Source organism: Oncorhynchus keta, chromosome 28 (assembly GCF_023373465.1).
Source record: "Oncorhynchus keta strain PuntledgeMale-10-30-2019 chromosome 28, Oket_V2, whole genome shotgun sequence".
Classification (NCBI taxonomy): Eukaryota; Metazoa; Chordata; class Actinopteri; order Salmoniformes; family Salmonidae; genus Oncorhynchus; species Oncorhynchus keta.
The window spans coordinates 59,824,723-59,834,757 of NC_068448.1; the positions used below are offsets into that span (position 1 = coordinate 59,824,723).

At 40.3% G+C, this 10,035-nt stretch overlaps 1 protein-coding gene across 3 annotated transcripts in view; it reads left to right on the forward strand.

Annotated features, from left to right (window-relative positions):
• The first annotated feature begins 349 nt into the window (after positions 1-349).
• Positions 350-10,035, forward strand: part of arhgap29a (Rho GTPase activating protein 29a) — a 69,493-nt gene continuing 59,807 nt past the window's right edge. For 2 of the 3 annotated variants that reach the window (XM_052483352.1, XM_052483353.1), the window contains exons 1-2: positions 350-515; positions 3,806-4,289. In XM_052483352.1, coding sequence (XP_052339312.1) covers positions 3,818-4,289 — 472 coding nt within the window. In that variant the 5' untranslated portion in view covers positions 350-515; positions 3,806-3,817. Of the gene's footprint in view, positions 516-3,805; positions 4,290-9,441; positions 9,672-10,035 lie in introns of those variants that run through there. The other variant, XM_052483355.1, reaches the window with a different exon arrangement.

A 10,035-nucleotide genomic window follows, 5' to 3' on the forward strand; every position in this document is an offset into this window, starting at 1 on the left:
AAATGTAGCCAACTGATACAAACATTTTACTGTAGCCCTGCAGCATTTAACGGAACAATGCACATAACCTATTACAGTGTATAGGCTACACATGTTCGTTTTTATTGGGGGAAATTAAACAATGCATCTATCTCCCTCCAAGCCTATTGTTCAGTTTGAGTGAGACGATACCAATATTGACATAGACCCGAAAGATTACAACTTGAGTACAGGACGTATCAAAAATATTGGACACCTGTTGTTGCGGGCAGGGGACCCAAACCTCTTCTTTACGAGACGCCTAGAACAACCAATCACACGTTAGCCTACCTTCTGTGTCACGTGAGAAGAGGAGGAGGACGTTCGTGCGGGAGAGCGAGCTGAGCGGCGGCGATCCCACAATTCCCGTTTCGGAAACTATTGTAGAAGGGTCATTCACAGATGTTTAGGAAAGAAAGACATAACCTATAACTGGATTCTGTACTCTACGACAGCGGGGATTTTTGAAGGTGCAATGTTTCAGGACTGTACAGCAGGTGAGTGGGTTGCTGCATTTGATGAAAGACTTCTATGTGGAGGCTATCATTTTTTGATTGAGTGAACCATTGCATCCATATCGGCACCTAGAGATGTGACGAAGATTATTACTTCTATACGGAGAAAACGTTGTTATTTTGGTTAGATATTGAGCAAAATACAAAGAACAAAACATAATAAAATGCGTGTAATCTCAGCAATGGAATGACTTTTGGCCAGTGCTGATGAGTAGTGAACTACAGTGCAACTAGTAATTTAACTACATTTTGCTGTAGCTTCGTGGTAGTTTAACTAAATTATAATCTTGGTAGTGTTTTCAGTAGTTAACGTTAATTGTTATTTTTGTGTGCCATGTCCAGCTAACTGCTGGAACCACATTTTTTTTTTGCAAAAAGAAGAGATAATATGGTTTAAGTAGGCAATAATGTCCTTTCTTTTTCGGCATCAGACTTGGATGTAGGCCTATGAACTACTTTTTCAAAGTAACTTTTGTTACGTAAACTATATTTAGATTAGCTTAACTTCTTCCAGTGTGAAGTACTTGGTAGTTTGGTCCACTATATTTTCAGAATAGCTTCCACAATATTGCTTTTTGCTACAAGGTGCAGAAACTTCTGAATGTCTTAGCTAGGCCAGATTATTTGGATGAAACATACAGGGGTAACGTTAAGAGAAAATGTGTAAAATGTTGTCCACTTATAATTATGAAAGAAGTGTGTATAATACATACAAACGTGTTCATAATACTTCAATAACACATGCAAATTCAATACAATACTCCCTTAACTATAATGTATCAATTTAATGAACTATTATTCAATATTTAAACTGTTATTTATTTAGAAACAAACTGTATAATCCTAATGTTGTCATTTAACAGGTATTACAATGTTTGAAAGAAAAATGTGATGCATATTTAATGATAATTTTTCAAAAGGTATTCGATTGTCTAGTTTGCATGTGTTAATATGAACAAAACACTTTTACTTAGTTATATGATAATCTATATGCTGTTTTTTTCTTCTTGACAAATTACGTACTGATTTTGGATTTGTAAAGTCTAATAATAATGGCTCCCAATATCTAGGCTGATCTAAATCTAAACTAAGTCTAGGTCGATTTAGGTTAATCCAGTAGGGTAAGCACTGGGGTCTTTCTATCCAACATGTGGTGGTCACAGTGGGATATGGAGATGACCAGTAAATGGTCCCTAATGGGATTCCTACTACAAGCTGTGCCCCCATACCTCCCGATTGGTTTAGTCTTTAACTCCAGAGAGTGATTCAGTAATTTACAGATTATTTACAAATGAGTTATACTGTAGGCTAATCATTGAAAAAACTGATTTATGAAACTGAATAGAAATGTTCTATTTAAATCCAATGTTGTCATGTCTGGTGGTTATGTGCATGTTTGTGTGCGTGTGTGTTCTCTCTGGTCTCCTGTAAAGTTCATGTTTGGTAAAGAAGGGTGTGCGGAGCCCCAATAACCACTGCCACGGTAGTGAGATGTGATGTTGAGATGATGATAGGGAGTGCTGCTAGCTAGGCCTGCATTCATTTGTCTTCCCTTTTTTTCTCCAACCTAATGCAAGAGGGCCACTCTAGCACTCATTATGCCTCCGAACCCCAGTGAGACTCAGTGAGACAGACAAGGCCTCTGAAAGAGCATGGCTGCCTTGTTACCGAGCACATTCTCTCAAAATATACTGAATAAAAATACAAACGCAACATGCAACAATTTTAAAGATTTTGCTGAGGTACAGTTCATATAAGGATATCATTCAACTGAAATAAATACATTAGGCCCTAATCTATGGATTTCACATGACTGGGAATACAGATGAGCATCTGTTGGTCACAGATACCTTGAAACAAAAGGTAGGGGCATGGATCAGAAAACCAGTCAGTATCTGGTGTGACCACCATGCCTCGTGCGGCGTGACACATCTTCGCATAGAGTTGATCAGGCTGTTGATTGTGGCCTGTGGAATGTTGTCCCACTACTCATCAATGGCTGTGCAAAGCTGCTGGATATTGGCGGAAACTGGAATACGCTGCCATACACGTCGATCCAGAGCATCCCAAACATGCTCAATGGGTGACATGTCTGGTGAGTATGCTGGCCATGGAAGAACTCGGACATGTTCAGCTTCTAGGATTTGTGTACAGTTCCTTGTGACATGGGGCTGTGCATTATCATGCTGAAACATGAGGTGTTGGTGGCGGATGAATGATAAAAATGCAATTGTGTTTGTTGTCCGTAGCTTATGGCTGCCCATACCATAACCCCACCTCCACCATGGGGCACTCTGTTCACAACGTTGACATCAGCAAACCGCTAGCCCACACAATGCCATACACATACGTGGTCTGTGGTTGTTAGGCAGGTTTGAGATACTGCCAAATTCTCTAAAATTACGTTGGAAGCGGCTTATGGTCGAGAAATTAACATTCAATTATCTGGCAACAAACTTGAGACATCTGTTGCATTGTGTTGTGTGACAAAACTGCACATTTTAGCGTGTCCTTTTATTTTCCCAAGCACAAGGTGCACCTGTTAATGATCATGCTGTTTAATCAGCTTCTTGATATACCACACCTGTCAGGTGGATGGATTATCTTGGCAAAAGAGAAATGCTCACCAAAAGGGATGTAAACAATTTGGCGCACAACATTTTAGAGAAACAAGCTTTTTGTGCATATGGAACATTTCTGTGATCTTTCATTTCAGCTCATGAAACAGGGGACCAAATCAAATCAAATGTATTTATATAGCCCTTCGTACATCAGCTGATATCTCAAAGTGCTGTACAGAAACCCAGCCTAAAACCCCAAACAGCAAGCAATGCAGGTGTAGAAGCACGGTGGCTAGGAAAAACTCCCTAGAAAGGCCAAAACCTTGGAAGAAACCTAGAGAGGAACAAGGCTATGTGGGGTGGCCAGTCCTCTTCTGGCTGTGCCGGGTGGAGATTATAACAGAACATGGCCAAGATGTTCAAATGTTCATAAATGACCAGCATGGTCCAATAATAATACCAACACTTTACATGTTGCGTTTATATTGTTGTTCACTGTAGATCCAGTACTATTGCCCCTTTTAGTGTTACATCAGTGGACTCATTGACACATCTCTGAAAGACATATCCCTATTTCTTTTTTTAGGTTCTAGATAGCACTTTTGTTTTCCAAGAGTGTAGATATTGGATGCTATTCATGAATCATGATCCTTCCTCTTCTTTTAGCCGGCGGTCATGTCTTTCTAAACACATATCTCTCTCCCTGCACAGGATCATCCATCCATGGTCTGGAGCAGTGTGGGATCTGAACAATACAGAGCAGAGAGCCAGGCAGGACTACAGGTGAAAGGCAAGGGGGCTACCAGGCCTGGACAGGAGTGCATGCTGGCTGCGGTTGGGATGTTGAGGCAGAGCAGTGGTGGAGGCAGCAGTAGCGGTGGTGGTGGAGGTGGTACCAGCGGAGGGAACAAACGATTGCTGGGCATCTCACGCACCTCCAACTCCCACTTCTTCCCGTTGTTCCCTGGCACGGGCATGGGCACTAGTACGGGCACCACGGCGAGTACCGGATCAGGGACTTGGGGGACGGGTGGCAGAGGAGCCAAGAGCTGCTCCGTCAGCTCTGGATTGGACAGTGTGGATGCTCCTGCCCCTGTCGGCACCACCGACCCAGACTACATCATGCAGCTGGTCAACGACGTGCGCAAGTTTGCCGACGTTTTACTTCACCTCAAGGAAGCTTTTCACTCCAAAGGTGAGTTCAGAGTTTGGACTAGAGAAGAAAAATGATAATTGGGATGATAGTGAATGGTTTCAATGCTTGCCTGAATGTGGATGTATCCCCTGGTGTATTGTGGGAAATGTAGTGTAATGGAACTCCCAGTCTGGCTTAGGTGTCAGTCAAAGGCAGTACACAATTTGCCCCAGTCCACCTGTTTCTGTTCTGTCCTGGCCTGTCCTTGGCTGTGCGGTCACTGACCCTTTTTTTTTATCTCTCTCTCGCTCTCCCTGACTCTCTCTCTCTCTCTCTCTCTCTCTGACTCTCCCTCTCTCTCTCTCTCTCTCTCCCTCTCTCTCTCTCTCTGACTCTCCCTCTCTCTCTCTCTCTCTCCCTCTCTCTCTCTCTCTCTCTCTCTGACTCTCCCTCTCTCTCTGACTCTCCCTCTCTCTCTCTCTCCCTCTCTCTTTCTCTCTCTTAAAGGCCTCATTTTAGTCTTTAACCCATGTATTAGAGGTTAGTGTTTGCAATGAACTTAACCTTAATCCTTATCATAACCTGTATTTTAAACCTAACCATAACCGTAGCACGCTGTTGCTTATCTACAGATGGACTATCCGGACTATCCAAATAAAATGTGGCCAAAACCTTTAAAGCTGCTGCTTTTGTCACTCAATAACATGATTTAATGTGACCTTTACGTAGAAAAATGTGATCTGTGTCCTTATAAACCCTGTAAAACAACACATTTCACTGCACCTATCCTGTGTTTGGGATCATACCACATCTTACATGTATTTTATATACAGTGCCCTCTAAATATTGGGTTACTCTGAAAGTTTGGATTTGAAATCAAACTACGATGTTAAAGTGCAGACTGCCACCTTTAGTTTGAGGGTATTTTCAACCACATCGGGTGACCGTTTAGAAATTACAGTACTTTTTGTACATAGTCCCCCTATTTTAGGGGAGCAAATGTATTCGGACAAATTCACTAATATATGTATTAAAGTAGTAAAAAGTGAACTATTTGGTCCTATATTTATAGCACTCAATGACTGCATCAAGCTTGTGACTCTACACATTTGTTTCAGATTATTCAGATTGTGCCAAATATAAATGAATGGTAAAAATGTATTGTGTAATTTTGGAGTCACTTTTATTGTAAATGAGAATATAATATGTTTCTAAACATTCCTACATGAATGTGGATGTTACCATGATTACAGATCATCCTCAATGAATCGTCAATAAGGATGAGTGAGAAAGTTACAGACGCACAAATATCATACCCCAAGACATGCTGACCTCTCACCATAATAACAGGGGAGGTTAGCATTTTCAAATCAAATCAAACTGTATTTGTCACATGCACATGCAGAGAATGCAACAGGTAGACCTTACCGTGAAATGCTTGCTTTACAAGCCCTTTAAGTTGTAAGTTAAGGGGGTATGCTATTTGTGCTTTCCCACTCATCATTATTCACGATTAATTCAGCATTATCTGTAGTAAGGGTAGCATCCACATTCATGTAGGATATTTATTTACAATACAACACATTTGTAGAGTCACATGCTTGATGTAATCACTGCGTGCTAGAAATATGGGACCAAATACTTCACTTTGAACTACTTTAATACACATAAGTGAATTTGCCCCAATACTTTTGGTCCCCTAAAATATGGGGACTATGTTCAAAAAGTGATGTCATTTCTAAACGGTTCGCCCGATATGGATGAAAATACCCTCAAATTAAAGCTGACAGTCTGCACTTTACCTTGATATCTATACTTTTGAAATATAGAGCCAAAGAAGAAAACATGCTTCACTGTCCCAATAATAACAGAGGGCAATGTCTATCTTGTTATCTAGATGTTGTTTTGTATTGTTAAAATTGTTGAAGCTAGCAACAAAGGCGAAAATATCGTTATGCTATCATTTGTTCGTGTTGGACATACAGTATATAGCAGAAGGTAGTCATTCAAAGCAGAACCTCTCAGATGAGGAATTCCTTCTGTGGCTGGCTCAGTGGGAGAGAGACAGAGAGATAGAGGGGAGTATTTGAGCTTTTCTACTCCACATATTTCAGAAGGGTGGGAGTAGGGGGAAGGTGGGGTAGGACAGACATGGACGTGGAATGAAAAAAACAAAACCGTTTTGTCTCTGAGTCTGTCTTATATTTATCCTATACATTCTATACAGTCTTCCTTGTAGGTCCTATAACATGAATTACATCCAGTTTAGATTAAACACCTGAACTATAAGATAATGAAAATTAGCACCAGGGCTTCAGAGGGCCCATTTTCACAGCAGCTTCCATCCAGAGTGTAATGTACTCCAGTAATGAATGGTCGTTCCTCCTCCTCAACCCATCAGTAATCTGAAGTGGTGCATTTCTAATCCATTGGGAAAATGCTTTTAAAATGGAAGAGTAAATGCAGATTAAAAAGGGGTTGATTGCTCTTGCCTGTGTGATTATTGCATTCCTGTGCTGCCGGTGCTGTTGGGTCGGGCCCTTGGCTTGGACCAGACCCAGGTTCGCTAATCCCTCTCCTGGGTAATGATTGTCTGTGAGGGGGGTTGGATGGATGTGGTGGTACCCCTCTCCTCCCTCCCAGTAGAGTAGTGCCATGTCGTCCAGGCCTCTGAGGAATCTCAGCCTTTGTCTGGAGAGGAGAGCGAGGTCAGGCAGAGTGCTTGACCTGGCTGGATCAGACAGGGTTTTGGAGAGTCAGGACTTGTGACTGGTGTTTTTCAGCTTGAGGGACTTCTGAGTGGAGCGGTCACCGGTTCACTGATCAAAGTAATAAATCAACATGGGGAAGAGGAAATTCTGCTCAGGGTTGTGCTGGTTCATTTAAGCCTAAGGTCAATATATGTCACAATTACTGATTACCAGTTTTGACCTCACAAATGACCTATTGAAAATGTATTTTGGTTTTCATTGTAGGTAATTCACGAATAACTTAATAATAATACATTGAATCAAATTGTATTTGTTACATTCTTCGTAAACAACAGTTGTAGATTAACAGTGAAATGCTTACCCCACAATGCAGAGAGAAAAATAGACAATTATAGAAAACTGATAACAGTAGGAATAAATACACAATGAGTAACGATAAGTTAAATGGTCTTTGACAATTTTTAGAGCCTTCCTCTGACACCGCCTGGTAAAATTAGGTGTCCTCTACAAATGGAACTTGTTTTGTCTGTCTGAGGTGAACTTCCTGCTTATGTCACTCATACAAATGAGTCTTAACAACAAATGCTCAGGCAGGCAGGTACTCAAGTTTGCATTGCTGTCATAGTACACATTTGTCCATGCAGCTTGCTTCATTGATTTATTTAACCAAGTCAGTGAGTTCATGGAACCAGTTCAGAATGCCAGTCTGTGCTGCAAAGCCAAACCTAAAACCTACCTAGCACACCAGCTATTGGAAACGTTTAAGTCCTATATCTTCTATGCCTTGAAATATCTGACAGTGAGTTAGCAAACCTTGAATTGAAACCACCTGAGGCAACGTTCATGACCTTGCTCTAACGCTAATAAACTACATTGCGCGGTGCTTGCAGCCCAATATACACACCATTATGTAAATTTGGTTACTGAAACCATAACAAGTGACTGTAAGAAAGCATTCCAGTAATCGGCCACAGTTAGGCTAAATACAGGAAAGGGCAGATTTGCGAAAGGAGAAAAAGTGCCCTTTAGGAAATGGAATACAGAGCAGTGGAGAGAGAAGCGAGGGCCTGTGACCCATGTTACCTCAAACAAAGATTAAGTTCGAGTGAAGAGGAATGATAAACTACAAGGAATGTATGATAGAAAAACAGGTGAAGTTATCTCTGCGAAGTGATGATGAGGATGCACTCCCCAACATGATAAATTAGGAAAATGTAATTATTAAAAAAAAAAATGTAATCTAGTTAATTGCAGAATTTGTTGTGATTAATTGCAAACTGGGAATTTTCGAAAAATTAAGCTGTAATTTCAAGATGTTTTTTAATACTAAATGCATTACAAGAATATTGATGTCTTCATTTTGTCCAAATTAACAGTAAGTAAAATCAGGTAAATTGGTAAACACACTTTCTTTAACCTCAATGTCAACTTGTTTTGAAAGTGAATTATTGTTTTTAGCTGTATAGATGATGTAATTTGGATGTTTTCAGTGTATTTTGAATGCTTTCAGATAATGCGATTAATTGGGGTAAAAATAAATATATTGTTCACAAAAATTACAAAAAGTTAACTCAACTTAGCTGAGTAACTCTGACAGCCCTAATAAAATCATGTAATTGTTGAACCAGATTTTAAATTTACAATGTTATGTCTTTGTGTCCAAATCTATCTCTTGTCGCTTTGTGCAAAGTAGGCTATAAAATCAGATCAGTCATTGTTTAATGGCACTTAAACATGTTAATGACTACATTCTCATCTTCATGCTCACAAACCAACACTTGAGTCACTCTAGTCACTACAAATGGAATTGAGGAAATTAACTTGCATGACATTGATCATATCAAAATGATTTGTGTTTCGGTTCACTGACCATATTCAAAGTGTGATTGTTGGCAGTTGGGAGTGCAGGGCAGGGCTTTAGCAAAGTGCAATAACACACTGCTGTTGTGAATCACTGGCTTATGGCATGATTGGAAGTGATTTAAGTCCCCTATCAATTTATGACTGTATTGTCTATGCTGTTCCTCACAAAAGCTAGTGATTCTCATTACCCTGACCATTCATGGAGAGAGAGGGAACCCTCCTCTCCCTTTTTCCCTTTCCAGCTTCTTGCCACGCAAAGCATAGCAGACCCAACAGTCAAGCGTAATGTTCAGGTCTGGACTCTTGGACCTTGACAACAGAGCTCTGTATTCACGGTCAGTGATGTGAGTCTGACACCCATTGTCTCAAGCAGTAGCTTCTCCAGACTAGCATGCTTGTAGATAACTGGCAGTTTTGGCTGGATATATACTTTCCCATGTAAGAATAGCAGTGGCCCTGGGACCGATCCCTGGGGAACCCCACAGCCAGCTCCAGTAAGATTTTTTTGTGTGCAGTTACATTTTTTTTAACGTCACCTTAAATGGCGATTATCAGTTGCAGTCATTTCTGATTTAGTTTGGATGGACTGGCAACGGACACGTACTTCACTTTAAAAATCTTTGTGAAACCATTTTTCAATGTTTTTTTTTTGCGGTTTGTTTTAGCATGTTTTGATTGTTCAGGCTTTGAGATGACTTTCATAATAACGTCTTAACAATGTGGATTATTATTTTTACATATCCTGAGAGGTCATGACCTTGTCCAATGGCCACTTGTGAGGGACATGTCAATCGGTTGGGATTACTTCTGTGGGGTTCGTCCTAGTCAGTGTCACAACTGTCGTTTGGTACTCTGACCAGTCTTGGAGGTCAGTGAGTGCAATATATTGTGTAATCGTTGGTAAGAGTGGACCTTTGTTGCATGTTATCTTCATTAGGATATTTCGCATGGTTAAGGAGGATGCCTATATGGTTAAAGATATAATCTCCCTGCTAGTGAGCATGATCAAGAAACAGCTATTTATTTTATATATGTAAAATGATGATGTGATTCCTATAAATTCAGGTGTTAGTTAAACTGTGTGATTCAACATTATGTGTATTCCTCAAACTTGTTATCTGATCTTTTTTCTTTGTTCTTCATGTTAATAATGGACTAACTGTTTTCCCCAGTTAGATAGAGGCTCATGCCGTTTAGATATGCCTTGTGGATGCAGCCTGGTATTTCTTGAT